This window comes from Nematostella vectensis, chromosome 14 (assembly GCF_932526225.1).
Source record: "Nematostella vectensis chromosome 14, jaNemVect1.1, whole genome shotgun sequence".
Classification (NCBI taxonomy): domain Eukaryota; kingdom Metazoa; phylum Cnidaria; class Anthozoa; order Actiniaria; family Edwardsiidae; genus Nematostella; species Nematostella vectensis.
In genome coordinates this window covers 2,035,885-2,060,190 of record NC_064047.1, presented here as the reverse complement: position 1 = coordinate 2,060,190, position 24,306 = coordinate 2,035,885, and the positions used below count along the sequence as shown (strand labels likewise).

At 43.9% G+C, this 24,306-nt stretch overlaps 1 protein-coding gene across 2 annotated transcripts; it reads left to right on the top strand.

Annotated features, from left to right (window-relative positions):
• The first annotated feature begins 2,144 nt into the window (after positions 1-2,144).
• Positions 2,145-22,238, top strand: LOC5518855 (calponin-1). 2 transcript variants are annotated; one of them, XM_032363570.2, is made up of 6 exons: positions 2,145-2,301; positions 11,577-11,731; positions 20,546-20,621; positions 20,878-20,991; positions 21,672-21,704; positions 21,821-22,238. In XM_032363570.2, the coding sequence occupies exons 1-6, from the start codon at positions 2,224-2,226 to the stop codon at positions 21,923-21,925; spliced, it is 561 nt and encodes a 186-aa protein (XP_032219461.1). In that variant the 5' UTR covers positions 2,145-2,223; the 3' UTR covers positions 21,926-22,238. The 2 variants fall into 2 exon arrangements, with proteins under 2 accessions (XP_032219461.1, XP_032219455.1); XM_032363564.2 differs by lacking the exon at positions 2,145-2,301 and adding an exon at positions 5,608-5,814.
• Positions 22,239-24,306: the final 2,068 nt, after the last annotated feature.

Genomic DNA, 24,306 nt, shown 5'->3' with positions numbered 1-24,306 from the left:
CGTCCGACACTACAATACGCAAATTACTTTGGCCCATTGGTATATTTGTGCACTACAACCAGGACAACGTATCAAAAGACACAGTCTGAGATCTAGATTTTATCAATTTCTTATTTATTTTGGACACTACCTAGTCTTTTCGGATGTTTCAGGCATAGTGCATTTGTTAGGGAGCAGTCGGTTATTGCCGTTTCGCCTGAAGGAAAATATCTCATAATGAGAATAGTACACAGTCTATCGCCGCAAACGCTTTATATTACACGACAGAGATAGTGATCGTTTTAAAGAAGTTTCAAGGGCCCGCTATAATCCCCCTTAAAGAGCAAACTGTGCTTAGAAATACTTATGTATATAGTAGAAAATACAAAGCTGTTGAGAAAAACAAAACATAAAGTAAATCGCTGTTTTCTTACGTGCTTATTTTTAACCATACAATAGCGCCATGATTGATACGTGAATGATCGACTAAAGATGGTAATCGCTTTAAGCGGCTCTTAATCCTTTAGAGCTGCTAGCAAAGTAGCCGTAAGCTACGAGTTTTACGGGTCAAGATAGATTTCAACCCAAGAAGATAAAAGAAAAAGCCAGTTAAATCACATGAGCACTGACCAAATGGAATGGTTATACCGAGGTTAACTGGAAGAGACCCCTCTCCTATCCCCTTCTAGAAACAGTAAAAAAACACAATTATTGTATTGCACATTTTAAATAGAATGAAGAAGAGAGCTCTTTGTGCAGCTTCTTCTAGAAATCATGGCCACGCCAATTGTGCTGTAATACCGATCCAAACATTTCTTTATCGGCAATGCTATTAAGGAAATACATTGCCCTCCCCCTCTTCCAAAGCAATTCCACGACCCTCAAGCTAAAAAATTGTCAATGCATTTCTAGGCGTGACAAAGAACATTACACTAGGCGTGACAAAGAACATTACTAGGCGTGACAAAGAAATATTACTACGCGTGACAAAGAACATTACTTTGGGGTCACAAAGAACATTATAAGGCGCGGCAAAGAACATTACTAGGCGTGACTAAGAACAGTACTACGCGTGACAAAGAACATTACTTTGGGGTCACAAAGAACATTATAAGGCGCGGCAAAGAAAATTACTTGGCGTGACTAAGAACAGTACTAGGCGTGACAAAGAACATTACTGAGGCGCGGGAAAAGACATGTATATGTATATGTATGTGTATGTGTATATATAAATATAATGCGTGAGTGCAGGCGTTCATATAACAATGCTCAATACATAGGTGTAGAGCGGGATATATCTTGGTTTGTAGGAAAAAAGAAAACGCGAACTACCGTTTCATCTCTGATTTACATATACATAGACATAATACATATACATATATATATAGTGGGTGATTCCGCGGTGAAAAAAAAATAGGGGGCTAAAGGAAAAGGTTTTTTTTAAACGACAGACAGTGGCGTGCCTGCCTAACAAACACACAAAATGCCAAATGTTTTTTATTGTTTTTTTTAGTAACCACAAAATACCGATACCCTAAGAGCCATCTATCAACAATTTCGCGGGAGGCTTAAAGCTCAAAGTCGCCGAGAAACAACCACCTTAGAAGTGTAGCCAAGATGAATCGCGGGTTCCCTGTGTCTTTCCCTGGGTAGCCTTCTATGATCATAGGAAGAGGTGATGCATATGATTAAACTGTCTCCTGGATCCGCGGTGGATGTCAAAATATCTGCAGGCGCGTACCCAGGATTGGCCGAGGGGGTGCGTAGTCATAGGTATCACATGGAAAGCATAGCATTTGAAAAGTTCTTAATTAAAAAATGACCCACTTTTTGGCCCCCAGGGGGGCACCCTGCGCACCCCCCCCCCCCCCCTCGTGTACCTGCGCCTGGTCTGTGCCAATTTAACATGGGTTACATCCCCTCGGCAAGCTTCACATCTACCAGCCACCCAACCCTCCACACCCATCCTCTTCATTTCTACCCAAGGACAATTGCTTGAACCGTGATTACTGGGACGTGTTGATACGCGAGTAGATGGAGTAGCACCCCATAATAATAGTCTTATATAGTAGTGCACTCAAACTCTTGCCCTCAGCAATACCACGTAATGAATGCAATTATGTGAAGGGGGTTATGAACTGCGAATAACTTAAAAGGACACAGCCCTTGCGCTGGTCACTTGGTTGAGTCGCTCGACGAAGGCAGTCGTTGTCGGAGAATAGTTCTTGGGCCAGCTCGGTAACAATGACTGAGGTTATGATCAAAAGGAAAGGGTCGAACAGACACAAGCAGTATGGAGACGCAGCTGCCGCACAAAGGAAGGTACTGTGCATGGATAGTAGACGATAGTAAATGATGGCTGAGTAAGTCATACCATATCATATATCTACATGAGTCTTAAATGCTCACGGTCATACATGATTTTTTTTCCCGTCAACGGTGCGCAAAGACTCGAAATGGCTTTCAAAATGATCATGGGGCTTTGTACATTGCGGTTGTTTTACTAACAAACAACAGACGTAAATTGAACTAATGTATTGCTGATAGTGCTATTCGAGGAATGTTCCTATCTGTGTGCATCAAAGACAACACCCAACACTTAAGGAGCGCTCTTACATAGCACTTTGCAAATTTAAGAAATAAAGCATCTTCTTACTTTTATGAAATTTCAGCCGAATCAACCTGAGAATTTAATTTATTGAATAATCTTGACTATTTAATAGCTATTTGTTGCTCTCATAACAATAATCAATGAAATCCTATAAAATGAACATTAATCCCATCAAAAAAGTTTTTTTTCTTATTCCCACTAAGCCTTGGTTTATTATTAATGTAAAGTGAATTATTACACGAAAGTGGATTATTACACGATCGGTTTGTTAACAAAGGCGCGCGCAGTGTTAAGGTGGAATCTCGCGATTTGCCTGGAGGAAAAATCTTGACGTTGCCCTTTCATCAACAGCTGTTGCATTTAAGCGGTGTTTATATAAGTACCTTTGCACCCAAAAGCATTTAGAATTGATCCTAACGGCATTGACTACAATGAATGGTAATAGGATGAGAAAAAAGAGATAAATATTGTATCGGAAATTTTAACGTCAGCAGTCCTTGTCATGATAGTTGAATCCACGAATGCATTTGAGTGCTAAGCTGTTATTGTGACCTTCTGCCCATATACACCAATATAGAGTTACGCCCAAGAAATATTAGACAATAGAGTTAAATACCCGAAAAGAAGAACTTCTGACCAGCTTTTTATTTTTACTCCTGCAAAAAGAAAATTAGACAAATATTTACATATATTTACATTGGTGCCCAAATAGGATATTCAAAGGGAGATATAAATTGCAGCTAGATCTCATGCTAAATGGAATAAGCGCTTTCTTTCTTTGACCCTGAAGGAACGCCATTAGGACTGCTTGGTCTTCAAACTTGCTAAGATTACAAAAAGGATATAAAGGATCACATTTTTTTTCATTAAAAAAAATAACAAAAAATTTTGCGCTCGGCACAGAGAATAACAGAACCCTGCTGATACTTACGTTATGATAACGATGATCATGGTATTCGCAGTGAAATATAAACTGTCATATCAATGAAGAATCACTGTTATACATGGTCAGCAATAGATAAATAGCCTACGGGTAAAGTCTGGGCGGCCGAGATTAAAATAATATTCGTTCCAACAGTGCTGCAGCACAAGGAAGCACAACACATAAAAGCATCAAACATTAAAAAAACAAAAAGGAATCCGCAAAAGAGATTACAGTAGAAATGATTATGATAGCGACATGGCGCCAATAAACCCGTGCGCAGAAACGACAAACCCATATGAATGCGCTAGAAAATCATATCGACATGCAAAATGACATAAAAAAAGAGAAAATATAGAAAATTTTTTTGGCGGCAAAATCGTTATTTTGTTATTTGTTTTATATTTCCCTTTTGTCTTATTCGTTATTTAAAGTAGGAGTTACACGAGGGTTCTACATTAGATAGCACACATCGTGTTTGTCCCAGGACAGTGCAAACCATAACAGATGCACGACCTTTAGCGATCTGATGGCGACCTTATTCATGACCGACAGACAATGACGGTTTGTACGTACAAATTAGGCTAACTCGTGAACTTTAAATTTTCTTGCCTCGAGCAGCATTTGGTCTTATCTGGCGATGACATAACAGAAGAAAACTCTGTCGCTCTGGCGAACAGTTCGCATGAAATTAATACTTTAAAAAAAAAAGATTTTAAAGTAAAATTTTAAACTTGGCGCCGCAGTGATATTTATCTTTTTTTCATGATCCATCTGCGGCGTTTATTTGGGAACCATTATTTACCTTGATTGCTTGACTCCGCAAAATTGAGATCAGCATTATACCGTTTATGCGTTTGAAGGGTCCTTTAGATGGGCTCCATCAGAAAGGTTTTTGCTCGTAAAATAACGCTCGCTTTTTTATTCCAGACTTCAAAGTCAAAATTTCTAATGTATTCATTTTTTTATTTTTTCTTAGTCTTTTTTTTTTTTTTTTTTGCATTTTAGTAACTGCTTGTCAAGTACAGTTTGACTGCTCTGTTTGAGGGTGGTATAATATTTTTTAAAGAACTCACCACACCTCAAATGGATGCAAATGGATGCTTTCTCACTCTTGGTAATGTGTAAAATCCATTTTGCGGGAAAAATATTAGAAATCCTTCAGGTTCCGAAATTAATTATTTCAGGATAGGCGAGGGTTAATTTTGCATTAAACATACGCGAAAACGCACTCAAGGGTGCATAAGCTCTAGCCGATCATTAATCTTTTTCTCAAAACCATCCGGATAAAATAAAGTACGTGCAGTATCACAGGCCATCCATAATTTGCTTGATTGCTGCTCTAAAAAAAAGCAGATTTAAATCACTCTTACTGCCCTCTCTAGTCTAGTCTTCAGTGTGATTTGACCTTTCCTTGTAATCTTGAGTCTAGGTTTATTACCTGCATTTCCATGTATGGTAAAATGCCTGCTTCGTTGTAAGGTTATCAGTGCACTTAGAAGCTAGACATGGTCATTTATTGTTTATTAACAGAAAATTCTATTGAGAGGTGTTCTCTATTAAAAGGCTTATTAAAACAGTCAAAGCATTGATAGACGCCTATCGTCAAAGAAAAAATAAAAGGGATTGCTTTTCTAAAATACCTTGTATTATATAATCTATTGGGCTCGCTTGTATTTCACTTAAAACGTGACATGTGAGACGGGGTATTGCATTCGATGATAGGTCGGATACTCAATATGTTTACTTGACTGCCCCCATATGCCCACTAGAACGCCCAAGTACCTCCATCCAAGCACAGATAGCCCGAAATTCACGCGTTGAAAATAAACCAGTACGAATCGAAAAATAAACCTTAGGAAATAAGTGAGTAGGGTGGGGGCTATGAAAAAACCGCACCGGTTAAAACTAAGGTGGGGTGGTGTATTTACTTGATTCAGCAGATTTGAGGCTATCTCGGTTGCCTTTCTACAGCTATCCTGATTCGTGACCTTTGTGTAATTAAAAAGGAATTTTAGGTATAAGTACGTATGCATGCTACCATGGTGATATTTAAGACAGAAATAAAAAAAGGTTATCAATTGCATTTGGTGTTTTGAGGTACTTCTTGTGGGAGCTCATCCGAGGCGTTTGAAAATTGCATTTGTGCAATAATTGCTCGTGATTGCACAAAGATTTAGAATCTCTAGGAAATTCCCCGCGGGATCTAAAAGCCGAGATGTCTGAAGGATCATCAGTTATAAGGAGAAAAGGGTCTAACAGGCATAAAGCGTATGGATACTCCGCTGAGATTAACCGAAAGGTACTGTAAATTGCTAGTACTAAAAACTGCCTATACTACTAAAAGGATAACGCACAGTCGATAAAACTAAATTAGAAGTGTATTGGTACTCTATTAAGATAGAGAAATCGTTGTATATAGAATTTTGTAATAGATAGCGTGATTTTGATGGATGATTTGTCTAAACCTTTAGAATGTCTGAAAGTTCGCCCAGATCTGAGATATCTTTAAAGCAAATGACAAAAACAACAACAAAGCAAAAAGGATAGCCTGAGTAGAGTGGTACATCACAGGCAAAACAGGATTAGAATCAGTCCCTCGTGATCCTTCGGAAAAATTGAAATATACTTTGAAGTGTTGTCTCGACTGTTTTCTCAACAAAGCTAGTTATATTACTTTATTAGCCTCGTGTGTTGTTCTTAAGGGGACTTGTGGCGCGAGAAAATTTCCCCCACCAAAGAGAAGAGAAAGCGCCACAACAGCATAACACATAAAATATCAAAACATGCCAAATAAATAAGAATTCGAAAACTTACTCTTTCTTTAATTACAATTACAATTTAATTTAATGACTTTAATGTCCTCATTCGGAGTGGTGCGTGGCCATCAATAGCTGTTTTTTAAATATCTACATTGAAATAACTATGCAGGCTTAGCAGTGTGTTGCGCTTCCCGAACTAAGGCTTATAAATAATGAGGATTTCTTAGCGTCTATGTATCGACACTTCTAAGGATCGCGGTCTGTTTTGCTGCGATAAAATATTTCATATAATTCGCGGTGTAATGTCGTCAGTAGCGAGAATGTCGTGTGCTCTACTGCTAAGCAAACAAACCCTGCCCTGCTTGAGACAGTGTTCATAACAATTAGAAGACGGTGTCTTCTGGCGAATAGTCAGCGACAAGCTAAGCGCACCCTTCTTTTCCGAATTGAAGTGCATTTAGATTATTAATTACCGCATGTTACGCAACTCTGCATAATTTTTTTTATTTATTGATTATTTTTTCATGTCGGCTTGTAATTGCATTTTATAGCGTCGTCCGTTTTGTTGTTGTCTTTAAATCAAAGGAGATCAACTAAGAAATTAAATATAGGCAACAGCTTGCGAAGAACATTGGAAATTATCTCAAGTTTGTATGGACAGGGGTCATCCTTCTTGTCCTGATAGACCGATTTACACTAAAAGATCTTTATCTCAGCTTTGGAGTTCGCGAATATGGAACGGGTACATTTTTTAAAGATTGACATAGACCTCGTAGACATCATCACGTCTTAGACATAATCCCGTAGACATCATCTCATTTTCAGCATTCATCATCATTATCTTTTTTCAAGCAGATAATTAAAATCAACCACACCTAGTACACCTACTATATCTAGTACACCTATAACACCCTGTACACCTAGTACACCTAGCACACCTAGTACACCTAGTACACCTAGTACACCTAGTACAACTAGTACACCTAGTACACCTAGCACACCTAGTACACCTAGCACACCTAGTAAACCTAGTACACCTAGTACGCCTAGCACACCTAGTACACCTAGTACACCTAGTACACCCAGCACACCTAGTACACCTAGTATACTTAGCACACCTAGTACACCTAGTACACCTAGTACACCTAGTACACCCAGTACACCTAGTACACCTAGTACACCTAGTACACCTAGTACACCTAATACACCTAGTACACCTAGTACACCTAGTACACCTAGTACACCTAGTACACCTAGTACACCTAGTACACCTAGCACACCTAGTACACCTAGTACACCTAGCACACCTAGTACACCTAGTACACCTAGTACACCTAGTACACCTAGTACACCAAGTACACCTAGTACACCTAGTACACCTAGTACATCTAGTGCACCTAGTACACCTAGTACACCTAGTACACCTAGTACACCTAGTACACCTAGTACACCTAGCACACCTAGTACATCTAGTGCACCTAGCACACCTAGTACACCTAGTACACCTGGTACACCCAGTACATCTAGTGCACCTAGTACACCTAGTATACTTAGCACACCTAGTACATCTAGTGCACCTAGTACACCTAGTACACCTAGCACACCTAGTACACCTAGTACACCTAGTACACCTAGTACACCTAGTACATCTAGTGCACCTAGTACACCCAGCACACCTAGTACATCTAGTGCACCTAGTACACCTAGTACACCTAGCACACCTAGCACACCTAGTACATCTAGTGCACCTAGTACACCTAGTACACCTAGCACACCTAGTACATCTAGTGCACCTAGTACACCTAGTACACCTAGTACACCTAGCACACCTAGTACATCTAGTGCACCTAGTACACCTAGTACACCTAGTACATCTAGTGCACCTAGTACACCTAGTACACCTAGCACACCTAGTACACCTAGTACATCTAGTACACCTAGCACACCTAGTACACCTAGTACACCAAGTACACCTAGTACACCTAGTACACCTAGTACACCTGGTACACCCAGCACACCTAGTACACCTAGTACACCTAGTACACCAAGTACACCTAGTACACCTGGTACACCCAGCACACCTAGTACACCTAGTACACCAAGTACACCTAGTACACCTAGTACACCTAGTACATCTAGTGCACCTAGTATACTTAGCACACCTAGTACACCTAGTACACCTAGTATACTTAGCACACCTAGTACACCTAATACACCTAGTACACCTAGTACACCTAGTACACCAAGTACACCTAGTACACCTAGTACACCTAGTACACCCAGCACACCTAGCACACCTAGTACATCTAGTGCACCTAGTACACCTAGTACACCTAGTACACCAAGTACACCTAGTACACCTAGTACACCTAGCACACCTAGTACACCTGGTACACCCAGCACACCTAGTACACCTAGTACACCTAGTACACCAAGTACACCTAGTACACCTGGTACACCCAGCACACCTAGTACACCTAGTACACCAAGTACACCTAGTACACCTAGTACACCTAGTACATCTAGTGCACCTAGTATACTTAGCACACCTAGTACACCTAGTACACCTAGTATACTTAGCACACCTAGTACACCTAATACACCTAGTACACCTAGTACACCTAGTACACCAAGTACACCTAGTACACCTAGTACACCTAGTACACCCAGCACACCTAGCACACCTAGTACATCTAGTGCACCTAGTACACCTAGTATACTTAGCACACCTAGTACACCTAGTACACCTAGTACACCTAGTACACCTAGTACACCTAGTACACCTAGCACACCTAGTACACCTAGTACACCCAGCACACCTAGCACACCTAGTACATCTAGTGCACCTAGTACACCTAGTATACTTAGCACACCTAGTACACCTAGTACACCTAGTACACCTAGTACACCTAGTACACCTAGTACACCTAGTACATCTAGTGCACCTAGTACACCTAGTACACCTAGTACACCTAGTACACCCAGCACACCTAGCACACCTAGTACATCTAGTGCACCTAGTACACCTAGTATACTTAGCACACCTAGTACACCTAATACACCTAGTACACCTAGTACACCTAGTACACCAAGTACACCTAGTACACCTAGCACACCTAGTACACCTAGTACACCAAGTACACCTAGTACACCCAGCACACCTAGCACACCAAGTACACCTAGTACACCTGGTACACCCAGCACACCTAGTACACCTAGTACACCAAGTACACCTAGTACACCTAGTACATCTAGTGCACCTAGTATACTTAGCACACCTAGTACACCTAATACACCTAGTACACCTAGTACACCTAGTACACCAAGTACACCTAGCACACCTAGTACACCTAATACACCTAGTACACCTAGTACACCTAGTACACCAAGTACACCTAGTACACCTAGTACACCTAGTACACCTAGTACACCAAGTACACCTAGTACACCCAGCACACCTAGCACACCAAGTACACCTAGTACACCTTGTACACCTAGTACACCTAGTACACCTAGCACACCTAGTACATCTAGTGCACCTAGTACACCTAGTATACTTAGCACACCTAGTACACCTAGTACACCTAGCACACCTAATACACTTAGCACACCTAGTACACCTAGTACACCTAGTACACCTAGTACACCTAGTACACCTAGTACACCTAGTACACCCAGCACACCTAGTACACCTAGTACACCTAGTACACCTAGTACACCTAGTACACTTAGCACACCTAGTACACCTAATACACCTAGTACACCTAGTACACCTAGTACACCAAGTACACCTAGTACACCTAGCACACCTAATACACCTAGTACACCTAGTACACCTAGTACACCTAGTACACCAAGTACACCTAGTACACCTAGTACACCTAGTACATCTAGTGCACCTAGTACACCTAGTACACCTAGTACACCTAGTACACCTAGTACACCTAGTACATCTAGTGCACCTAGTGCACCTAGTACACCTAGTACACCAAGTACACCTAGTACACCTAGTACACCTAGTACACCCAGTACACCTAGTACACCTAGTACACCTAGTACACCTAGTACACCTAGTACACCTAGTACACCTAGTACACCTAGCACACCTAGTACACCTAGTACATCTAGTGCACCTAGTACACCAAGTACACCTAGTACACCTAGTACACCTAGTACATCTAGTGCACCTAGTACACCTAGTACACCTAGTACACCTAGTACACCTAGCACACCTAGTACACCTAGTACATCTAGTGCACCTAGTACACCAAGTACACCTAGTACACCTAGTACACCTAGTACATCTAGTGCACCTAGTACACCTAGTACACCTAGTACACCTAGTATACTTAGCACACCTAGTACACCTAGTACACCCAGCACACCTAGTACACCTAGTACACCTAGTACACCTAGTACACCTAGTACACCCAGCACACCTAGTACACCTAGTACACCTAGCACACCTAGTACACCTAGTACACCCAGCACACCTAGTACACCCAGCACACCTAGTACACCTAGTACACCTAGTACACCTAGTACACCTAGTACACCCAGTACACCTAGCACACCTAGTACACCTAGTACACCCAGCACACCTAGTACACCTAGTATACTTAGCACACCTAGTACACCTAGTACACCTAGTACACCTAGTACACCCAGTACACCTAGTACACCTAGTACACCTAGTACACCTAGTACACCTAGTACACCCAGTACACCTAGTACACCTAGTACACCCAGTACACCTAGTACACCTAGTACACCTAGTACACCTAGTACACCTAGTACACCTAGTACACCTAGTACACTTAGCACACCTATTACACCTAGTACACCTAGTACACCCAGCACACCTAGTACACCTAGTATACTTAGCACACCTAGTACACCTAGTACACCTAGTACACCTAGTACACCTAGTACACCCAGTACACCTAGTACACCTAGTACACCTAGCACACCTAGTACACCTAGTACACCAAGCACACCTAGCACACCTAGTACACCTAGCACACCTAGCACACCTAGTACACCTAGTACACCCAGTACACCTAGTACACCTAGTACACCTAGTACACCTAGTACACCAAGCACACCTAGCACACCTAGTACACCTAGCACACCTGGTACACCTAGCACACCTAGTACACCTAGTACACCTTGTACACCTAGTACACCTAGTACACCTAGTACACCTAGCACACCTAATCAACTACAGCCCTAACATTATTGAAATCGACATAAACGCAAAAACAAATCAATCAAATAATGTACTCTTTATCTGTCGGTATAGATCATCGAAAAGTTCCCAAAGGATCTTGAAGGGCAGTGCCGTGATTGGCTAGAAAAGATGCTGGGTGAACGAATTGCATGGGGCGAGGAGACATCTCTAAGTAAACCTGGAGATGCATTCGCCGACGCATTAGACGATGGAGTGGTTCTTTGCAGGTAACACTTTGAGCTTCCTTAGCATAATAAGCACACACCTATTTCACAAAAGGTTATCAGTGAAATTGCGAATGGTAAATGGCTTATGGTCACTATATATTCGTAAAATTAAAGGTGTTAAATAAAGTCCAGCAGTGTCCGAGCCATGGTAACCTTTAACGGATGATTGTTTTGATTTATCCAAATTCTTCGAGACGCATGGTTACTTTCGGTTGTAGAACTGCCATTTGACAATCGCCATTTGCCATTTTCACTGACAACCTTTATTGAAATGGGCGCATATCTTGTACCATGCATATCACATCAGCACAACAACAGCACACTTAGCACCGTAAGATCCTTAGCACACATTGTCATCTAGTATACCTTGTACCCCTAGTACAGCTGCAACACATAGAAAACCTAGTACACCCGGTACACTTGGTACACCTGGTACACCAAATACACCTAGTACACCTAGTACACCTAGCACACCTAGCACACCTAGTACACCTAGTACACCTAGTACACCTAGCACACCTATTACACCTAGTACACCTAGCACACCTATTACACCTAGTACACCTAGTACACCTAGTACACCTAGTACACCTAGTACACCTAGTACACCCAGTACACCTAGTACACCTAGTACACCTAGTACACCTAGTACACCTAGTACACCTAGTACACCTAGTACACCTAGTACACCTAGCACACCTAGCACACCAAGTACACCTAGTACACCTAGTACACCTCGTACACCTATTACACCTAGTACACCTAGCACACCTATTACACCAAGTACACCTAGCACACCTAGCACACCTAGCACACCTAGTACACCTGGTACACCTAGTACACCTAGCACACCTAGCACACCTAGTACACCTAGTACACCTAGCACACCTATTACACCAAATACACCTAGTACACCTAGTACTCCAAGTTTAACTCATACACCTAGTACACCCAGTACACCTAGTACACCTAGTACACCTAGTACACCTAGTACACCTAGTACACCTAGCACACCTAGCACACCTAGCACACCTAGTACACCTAGTACACCTAGCACACCTAGCACACCTAGTACACCTGGTACACCTATTACACCTAGTACACCTAGTACACCTAGTACACCTAGTACACCTAGCACACCTAGAACACCTAGTACACCTAGTACACCAAGTGCACCTGGTACACCTAGCACACCTAGCACACCTAGTACACCTAGCACACCTAGCACACCCAGTACACCTAGTACACCTAGTACACCCAGCACACCTAGTACACCTAGTACACCAAGTACACCTAGTACACCTAGTACACCTAGCACACCTAGAACACCTAGTACACCTGGTACACCAAATACACCTAGTACACCTAGTACACCTAGCACACCTAGTACACCTAGTACACCTAGTACACCTAGCACACCTATTACACCTAGTACACCAAGTACACCTAGTACACCTAGTACACCTCGTACACCTATTACACCTAGTACACCTAGCACACCTATTACACCAAGTACACCTAGCACACCTAGTACACCTAGCACACCTAGTACACCTAGTACACCTAGCACACCTAGCACACCTAGTACACCTAGTACACCTAGTACACCTAGTACACCTAGTACACCTAGTACACCCAGTACACCTAGTACACCTAGTACACCTAGTACACCTAGTACACCTAGTACACCTAGTACACCTAGTACACCTAGTACACCTAGCACACCTAGCACACCAAGTACACCTAGTACACCTAGTACACCTCGTACACCTATTACACCTAGTACACCTAGCACACCTATTACACCAAGTACACCTAGCACACCTAGCACACCTAGCACACCTAGTACACCTGGTACACCTAGTACACCTAGTACACCTAGCACACCTAGTACACCTAGTACACCAAGCACACCTATTACCCCAAATACACCTAGTACACCTAGTACTCCAAGTTTAACTCATACACCTAGTACACCCAGTACACCTAGTACACCTAGTACACCTAGTACACCTAGTACACCTAGTACACCTAGCACACCTAGTACACCTAGCACACCTAGTACACCTAGTACACCCAGCACACCTAGTACACCTAGCACACCTAGAACACCTAGTACACCTAGTACACCAAGTGCACCTGGTACACCTAGCACACCTAGCACACCTAGTACACCTAGTACACCTAGCACACCTAGCACACCTAGTACACCTAGTACACCAAGTACACCAAGTACACCTAGTACACCCAGTACACCTAGTACACCTGGTACACCTAGCACACCTAACACACCTAGCACACCTATTACACCAAATACACCTAGTACACCTAGTACACCCAGTACACCTAGCACACCTAGTACACCTAGCACACCTAGTACACCTAGCACACCTAGCACACCTAGTACACCTAGTACACCTAGCACACCTAGCACACCTAGTACACCTGGTACACCTATTACACCTAGTACACCTAGTACACCTAGTACACCTAGTACACCTAGCACACCTAGAACACCTAGTACACCTAGTACACCTAGCACACCTAGTACACCTAGCACACCTAGTACACCTAGCACACCTAGCACACCTATTACACCAAATACACCTAGCACACCTAGTACACCTAGTACACCCAGTACACCTAGCACACCTAGTACACCTAGCACACCTAGTACACCTAGCACACCTAGCACACCTAGCACACCTATTACACCTAGTACACCTAGCACACCTAGTACACCTAGTACACCTAGCACACCTAGCACACCTAGTACACCTGGTACACCTATTACACCTAGTACACCTAGTACACCTGGTACACCTAGCACACCTAGTACACCTAGAACACCTAGTACACCTAGTACACCTAGCACACCTAGCACACCTGGTACACCTATTACACCTAGTACACCTAGTACACCTAGTACACTTAGCACACCTATTACACCAAATACACCTAGTACACCTAGTACACCTAGTACACCTAGTACACCTAGTACACCTAGTACACCTAGCACACCTAGAACACCTAGTACACCTAGTACACCTGGTACACCAAATACACCTAGTACACCTAGTACACCTAGCACACCTAGTACACCTAGTACACCTAGCACACCTATTACACCTAGTACACCAAGTACACCTAGTACACCTAGTACACCTCGTACACCTATTATACCTAGTACACCTAGCACACCTATTACACCAAGTACACCTAGCACACCTAGTACACCTAGCACACCTAGTACACCTAGTACACCTAGCACACCTAGCACACCTAGTACACCTAGTACACCTAGCACACCTAGTACACCTAGTACACCTAGCACACCTATTACCCCAAATACACCTAGTACACCTAGTACTCCAAGTTTAACTCATACACCTAGTACACCCAGTACACCTAGTACACCTAGTACACCTAGTACACCTAGTACACCTAGTACACCTAGCACACCTAGTACACCTAGCACACCTAGTACACCTAGTACACCCAGCACACCTAGTACACCTAGCACACCTAGAACACCTAGTACACCTAGTACACCAAGTGCACCTGGTACACCTAGCACACCTAGCACACCTAGTACACCTAGTACACCTAGCACACCTAGCACACCTAGTACACCTAGTACACCAAGTACACCAAGTACACCTAGTACACCCAGTACACCCTGTACACCTGGTACACCTAGCACACCTAGCACACCTAGCACACCTATTACACCAAATACACCTAGTACACCTAGTACACCCAGTACACCTAGCACACCTAGTACACCTAGCACACCTAGTACACCTAGCACACCTAGCACACCTAGTACACCTAGTACACCTAGCACACCTAGCACACCTAGTACACCTGGTACACCTATTACACCTAGTACACCTAGTACACCTAGTACACCTAGTACACCTAGCACACCTAGAACACCTATTACACCTAGTACACCTAGCACACCTATTACACCAAGTACACCTAGCACACCTAGTACACCTAGCACACCTAGTACACCTAGTACACCTAGCACACCTAGCACACCTAGTACACCTAGTACACCTAGCACACCTAGTACACCTAGTACACCAAGCACACCTATTACCCCAAATACACCTAGTACACCTAGTACTCCAAGTTTAACTCATACACCTAGTACACCCAGTACACCTAGTACACCTAGTACACCTAGTACACCTAGTACACCTAGTACACCTAGCACACCTAGTACACCTAGCACACCTAGTACACCTAGTACACCCAGCACACCTAGTACACCTAGCACACCTAGAACACCTAGTACACCTAGTACACCAAGTGCACCTGGTACACCTAGCACACCTAGCACACCTAGTACACCTAGTACACCTAGCACACCTAGCACACCTAGTACACCTAGTACACCAAGTACACCAAGTACACCTAGTACACCCAGTACACCTAGTACACCTGGTACACCTAGCACACCTAACACACCTAGCACACCTATTACACCAAATACACCTAGTACACCTAGTACACCCAGTACACCTAGCACACCTAGTACACCTAGCACACCTAGTACACCTAGCACACCTAGCACACCTAGTACACCTAGTACACCTAGCACACCTAGCACACCTAGTACACCTGGTACACCTATTACACCTAGTACACCTAGTACACCTAGTACACCTAGTACACCTAGCACACCTAGAACACCTAGTACACCTAGTACACCTAGCACACCTAGTACACCTAGCACACCTAGTACACCTAGCACACCTAGCACACCTATTACACCAAATACACCTAGCACACCTAGTACACCTAGTACACCCAGTACACCTAGCACACCTAGTACACCTAGCACACCTAGTACACCTAGCACACCTAGCACACCTAGCACACCTATTACACCTAGTACACCTAGCACACCTAGTACACCTAGTACACCTAGCACACCTAGCACACCTAGTACACCTGGTACACCTATTACACCTAGTACACCTAGTACACCTGGTACACCTAGCACACCTAGTACACCTAGAACACCTAGTACACCTAGTACACCTAGCACACCTAGCACACCTGGTACACCTATTACACCTAGTACACCTAGTACACCTAGTACACTTAGCACACCTATTACACCAAATACACCTAGTACACCTAGTACACCTAGTACACCTAGTACACCTAGCACACCTAGAACACCTAGTACACCTAGTACACCTGGTACACCAAATACACCTAGTACACCTAGTACACCTAGCACACCTAGTACACCTAGTACACCTAGCACACCTATTACACCTAGTACACCAAGTACACCTAGTACACCTAGTACACCTCGTACACCTATTACACCTAGTACACCTAGCACACCTATTACACCAAGTACACCTAGCACACCTAGTACACCTAGCACACCTAGTACACCTAGTACACCTAGCACACCTAGCACACCTAGTACACCTAGTACACCTAGCACACCTAGTACACCTAGTACACCTAGCACACCTATTACCCCAAATACACCTAGTACACCTAGTACTCCAAGTTTAACTCATACACCTAGTACACCCAGTACACCTAGTACACCTAGTACACCTAGTACACCTAGTACACCTAGTACACCTAGCACACCTAGTACACCTAGCACACCTAGTACACCTAGTACACCCAGCACACCTAGTACACCTAGCACACCTAGAACACCTAGTACACCTAGTACACCAAGTGCACCTGGTACACCTAGCACACCTAGCACACCTAGTACACCTAGTACACCTAGCACACCTAGCACACCTAGTACACCTAGTACACCAAGTACACCAAGTACACCTAGTACACCCAGTACACCTAGTACACCTGGTACACCTAGCACACCTAGCACACCTAGCACACCTATTACACCAAATACACCTAGTACACCTAGTACACCCAGTACACCTAGCACACCTAGTACACCTAGCACACCTAGTACACCTAGCACACCTAGCACACCTAGTACACCTAGTACACCTAGCACACCTAGCACACCTAGTACACCTGGTACACCTATTACACCTAGTACACCTAGTACACCTAGTACACCTAGTACACCTAGCACACCTAGAACACCTAGTACACCTAGTACACCTAGCACACCTAGTACACCTAGCACACCTAGTACACCTAGCACACCTAGCACACCTATTACACCAAATACACCTAGTACACCTAGCACACCTAGTACACCTAGTACACCCAGTACACCTAGCACACCTAGTACACCTAGCACACCTAGTACACCTAGCACACCTAGCACACCTAGCACACCTATTACACCTAGTACACCTAGCACACCTAGTACACCTAGCACACCTAGCACACCTAGTACACCTAGTACACCTAGCACACCTAGTACACCTAGTACACCAAGCACACCTATTACCCCAAATACACCTAGTACACCTAGTACTCCAAGTTTAACTCATACACCTAGTACACCTAGTACACCTAGTACACCTAGTACACCTAGTACACCTAGTACACCTAGTACACCTAGCACACCTAGTACACCTAGCACACCTAGTACACCTAGTACACCCAGCACACCTAGTACACCTAGCACACCTAGAACACCTAGTACACCTAGTACACCAAGTGCACCTGGTACACCTAGCACACCTAGCACACCTAGTACACCTAGTACACCTAGCACACCTAGCACACCTAGTACACCTAGTACACCAAGTACACCAAGTACACCTAGTACACCCAGTACACCTAGTACACCTGGTACACCTAGCACACCTAGCACACCTAGCACACCTATTACACCAAATACACCTAGTACACCTAGTACACCCAGTACACCTAGCACACCTAGTACACCTAGTACACCCAGCACACCTAGTACACCTAGCACACCTAGAACACCTAGTACACCTAGTACACCAAGTGCACCTGGTACACCTAGCACACCTAGCACACCTAGTACACCTAGTACACCTAGCACACCTAGCACACCTAGTACACCTAGTACACCAAGTACACCAAGTACACCTAGTACACCCAGTACACCTAGTACACCTGGTACACCTAGCACACCTAGCACACCTAGCACACCTATTACACCAAATACACCTAGTACACCTAGTACACCCAGTACACCTAGCACACCTAGTACACCTAGCACACCTAGTACACCTAGCACACCTAGCACACCTAGTACACCTAGTACACCTAGCACACCTAGCACACCTAGTACACCTGGTACACCTATTACACCTAGTACACCTAGTACACCTAGTACACCTAGTACACCTAGCACACCTAGAACACCTAGTACACCTAGTACACCTAGCACACCTAGTACACCTAGCACACCTAGTACACCTAGCACACCTAGCACACCTATTACACCAAATACACCTAGTACACCTAGCACACCTAGTACACCTAGTACACCCAGTACACCTAGCACACCTAGTACACCTAGCACACCTAGTACACCTAGCACACCTAGCACACCTAGCACACCTATTACACCTAGTACACCTAGCACACCTAGTACACCTAGTACACCTAGCACACCTAGCACACCTAGTACACCTGGTACACCTATTACACCTAGTACACCTAGCACACCTAGAACACCTAGTACACCTAGTACACCTAGCACACCTAGTACACCTAGCACACCTAGCACACCTATTACACCAAATACACCTAGTACACCTAGTACACCTAGTACACCTAGCACACCTAGCACACCTAGCACACCTAGCACACCTATTACACCAAATACACCTAGTACACCTAGTACACCTGGTACACCTAGCACACCTAGTACACCTAGAACACCTAGTACACCTAGTACACCTAGCACACCTAGCACACCTGGTACACCTATTACACCTAGTACACCTAGTACACCTAGTACACTTAGCACACCTATTACACCAAATACACCTAGTACACCTAGTACACCCAGTACACCTAGCACACCTAGTACACCTAGCACACCTAGTACACCTAGCACACCTAGCACACCTATTACACCAAATACACCTAGTACACCTAGTACACCTAGTACACCTAGCACACCTAGCACACCTAGCACACCTAGCACACCTATTACACCAAATACACCTGGTACACCTATTACACCTAGTACACCTAGTACACCTAGTACACTTAGCACACCTAGTACACCTAGAACACCTAGTACACCTAGTACACCAAGTACACCTAGTATGCCTAGTACACCTAGTACACCTAGTACACCAAGTACACCTAGTATGCCTAGTACACCTAGTACACCAAGTACACCTAGTATGCCTAGTACACCTAGTACACCCTGTACACCTAGTACACCTAGCACACCTAGTACACCTAGTACACCTAGTACACCTAGTACACCTAGTATGCCTAGTACACCTAGTACACCTAGTACACCTAGTACACCTAGCACACCTAGTACACCTAGTACACCTAGCGCACCTAGTACACCAAGTACACCTAGTACGCCTAGTATGCCTAGTACACCTAGTACACCAAGCACACCTAGTACACCCAGTACACCTAGTTCACCTAGTTCACCTAGCACACCTAGTACACCTAGTACACCTAGTACACCCAGTACACCTAAAACACCTAGTACACCTAGTACACCTTGTACACCCAATACACCTAGTACACCTAGTACAAGCCGTAAAAGTACTAGTTTAGGCGTTGGCCTAGGCAGAAAGAGCAACAGGCCTTATTACGGAATCAATTAGATAACAAGAACTCACAAAGATACCCACTGAAGGCCACTATTTTTAATTGATCGGTTAATAGGATCATGAACGAGGTCAGACCAGGTACGATTCCCAAGATTCATGGAGAGAAAGGCGCTAATGTGAACGTGTTCAAGGTGAGTGAGTGGCAAGGAATTTCGTCTATAATATAACCATCTGCAAGCCGCGATTAGGTCGCAGTCACCACCACCCGCTCGCCTGCCAATTTCAAAATCTTATCCATCTATATAGATAATCAAATTATATTCTGTTTTATTTCATATGATAGCTACCATTGACTATCATATACCCCCAATTCTTATAGCTTAATTGTATAATTTGAACTCGGGAAGGTGGAAAGTTGCTCTAAATAAAGGTTTGCTCTTGTTTCAGATGCAAGAGAACATCGCTAACTTCCTGAATGCCTGTCAAGAGGAACCGTTCAACTGCAACCCACAAGACTTATTCCAAACGGTTTACTTGTTCGAACGACAAAATCTCGGACAGGTATGTAACAAAAGGGTTATTGATAATGCAACAAATGGTGCTTGGTTCCTGTTTCGATTCATTTTGCTGTGGCTGTACATCTAGATGGAGGGGATGGGTGGTAGGGTAGATAGAGGGGAGGGGTGGTAGGGTAGATGGAGGGGAGGGGTGGTAGGGTAGATTGAGGGGAGGGGTGGTAGGGTAGATAGAGGGGAGGGATGGTAGTGTAGATGGAGGGGGGTTGTAGGGTAGATGGAGGGGAGGGGTGGTAGGGTAAATGGAGGGGAGGGGTGGTAGGGTAGATGGAAGGGAGGGGTGGTAGGGTAAATGGAGGGGAGGGGTGGGGTGGTAGGGTAGATGGAGGGGAGGGATGGTAGGGTAGATGGAGGGGAGTAGTGGTGGAGTAGATGGAAGGGGGTGGTGGTAGGGTAGATGGAGGGGAGGGGTGGTAGGGTAGATGGAGGGGAGGGGTGGTAGAGTAGCCATCTCCACCCCTCTGGTAATGTGCGCACTTGAAATGCGGCGTTGTCATGAAGCGGGAATTATTTCTTAGTTCAAAATACTATTCCTAAATTAATGACCGAGTATTATCGGGAACGTTTTCATTGGACATCTATTAGTTGAGCTATTGCCCAACGAGTTCGCGGTGTTTAGGAAAAGGACTTTATACATGGACTAAAGTGACCATCTTTTTATTATAGGTAATTTCGGGAATTCAGGCTTTTGCGAGAAAGGTGAGAAAACACATTGTCTTAACAGATATAACTGCTGCTGTTGTAGGTGATGTTGTAGGTGTTGTAGGTGAAAAAGTACGGCTTCATATTCATATTTATTCCCACACCATTTTCAGGCCCACGCGTTTGACCAGACGGTGCCCCTGTTCGGACCGAAAGAAGCAGAGAAAAACCCACGTAACTTCCCTGAACAACCGAAATGTTACCGTGGAGATATCTAGAAACTTGAGCCTCCTTCGGGACTGTCTATCTGTTCTATGAAAGATATTCTAGCTAGTAAAAATCTCAATCTATCTTAGTTACATCCTGTTGAATCAGTTAACAAGTGAAGATTCTTTTAAAGGGACACTAATAAAACTCTTCTTTAAAAGGATTTTTTTATAGTTACAGTGTACAGAAATTTTATAGTGTATCTGTTGTCAGGGCTTTTATAACTCCCCTCAAAGTAAAGGTCTGTTTATCAAACAAGTACCCCTTGAGCGGGATTCTGCTGTCATTTGTCAAGTCACAATAAAACCACGTTTGTAACTGGAATGTGTGTAAGCACTATTTCTTATTTCACATCTAACATATTATTTTATATTCCTAGTCCATTTTTATCATATTCCACATAAATCTCCAAATTTAGCCCCCGTGCAACTCATCTATCTTGATATGCCTTGATATGGGTTAAATTGCCCTCGGTTCCAAGAGGTTCTCGCAGCCAAAAACCCGAAAGCGCGGCGACCGAATACCGTAGAGAACCCGAAAGTGCGACGACCGAATACCGACGAGAACCTAAAAGCGCAACGAACAAATGCCGACGGGAACCCGAAAGGGCGGCAAACGCATGCCGATGTGGGCGGGCGGCCGAGTCGCTTTTCGCGATTTCCGCTTGCTCTATTTTGAAGCCACAAGCCAGTGCATTCTGGGAAAGGTGATTTGACCCTTCACTCTGATAGCTTAAGGGTATTAGGTACATTGATATATAAACTTGAGGCGGATTTTATTAACTGAAACAGTTGTCCCCTTCCTCTGGGCTCTTATACCTTTAAGGTATAGGAAAAAAAGAAAGACTTGTAGTTAATAGGACAGGATATTTAGTTTTATTACATTTGGTATAATCTGATTTTGTGAAAATATATTGATTTTTATTGCAGTTGTGTCGTGTTTATATTTTGATGTTTATATGTTGTACCATTGCTTTTTGGAGTGCTTATTAAGGAGCCATGGACGTTTGTACGGTTTTGACACACACCCATAAATGATAAAATGAAAGAGAGCCAGGGGGGAAAGAGTTGAAATTACTTAAATATTTTACTTGGCACTGGTAAATCCAGGTTCTTCAAAAAGTTGGAAAAATGTGAAATGGGGCAGATAATACGAAGCAAAATACCCAAAATTCCACGGGACTGTTTATGAACGCGTGAAACATCCCATGTATTAACACTTATTTCACATAACCTATCAACGAATCGAAGTGTTTGCAAAAGTGTAACATACTTTTTCCACACATGTTCAATACTGTCAACCGGATTCCGATGGACTCCAGCCCACCATCGGATTTCGGTGGTGAACTGACTTAGGCATAAGGTTTTAAGTCCTCTTCTTCAAACCACACTTATAACGGGGGTCCTGTGGTATTTTATCCTGACTCGGTTTTATCCTGATAACGGGATTCCCTGTGGAATTTATTATACCGATGGGGCTTCCTGTGCAAGCTGTCCTGTGGTATTTTATTGCGGTTCCATTTCCACACCGGGTTCCCTGTGGTACTTTCTTCGTTGGGTAGAGGGGTCCCGGTACCTAGCCCGGCGATGGAGGCGCTTGGGGTTTGCGTGGCCAGAAGCCCTGTGTTATTAGCTGCTGCTCCATCTGCACACCGAGTTCCCTGTGGTACTCTCTTCGTTGGAGAAGGGACATTCGCCTCTCCTGGACATCGGAGTCCGATGAATTCCGGTCGACTCCCAGGCGTTCTTACCGGATTTTCTGTGTTCAGTCTATCCCCAGGCGTTCTTACCGGGTTTCCTGTGTTCAGCCTAGTTTCAGGCGTTCTTACCGGGTTTCCTGTGTTCAGCCTAGTCCCAGGCGTTCTTACCGGGCTTCCTGTGTTTCACTCTATTCCCAGGCGTTCTTACCGGGTTTCCTGTGTTCAGCCTAAGGGGGTTCTTACCGGGTTTCCTGTGTTCAGCCTAAGGGGGTTCTTACCGGGTTTCCTGTGTTCAGCCTAGTCCTAGGGGGGTTCTTACGGGTTTCCTGTGTTCAGTCTATCCCTAGGCGTTCTTACCGGGTTTCCTGTGTTCAGCCTAGTTTCAGGCGTTCTTACCGGGTTTCCTGTGTTCAGCCTAGTCCCAGGCGTTTTTACCGGGCTTCCTGTGTTTCAGCCTATTCCCAGGCGTTCTTACCGGGTTTCCTGTGTTCAGCCTAGTCCTAAGGGGGTTTTTACCGGGTTTCCTGTGTTCAGCCTAGTCCTAGGGGGGTTCTTACGGGTTTCCTGTGTTCAGCCTAGTCCGAGGCGTTCTTACCAGGGTTTCCTGTGTTCAGCCTAGTCCAATGCATTCTCACCGGGTTTTTCTCTGTTCATCCTAGTCCAAGGCGTTCTTATTGGGTTTCCTGTACTTAA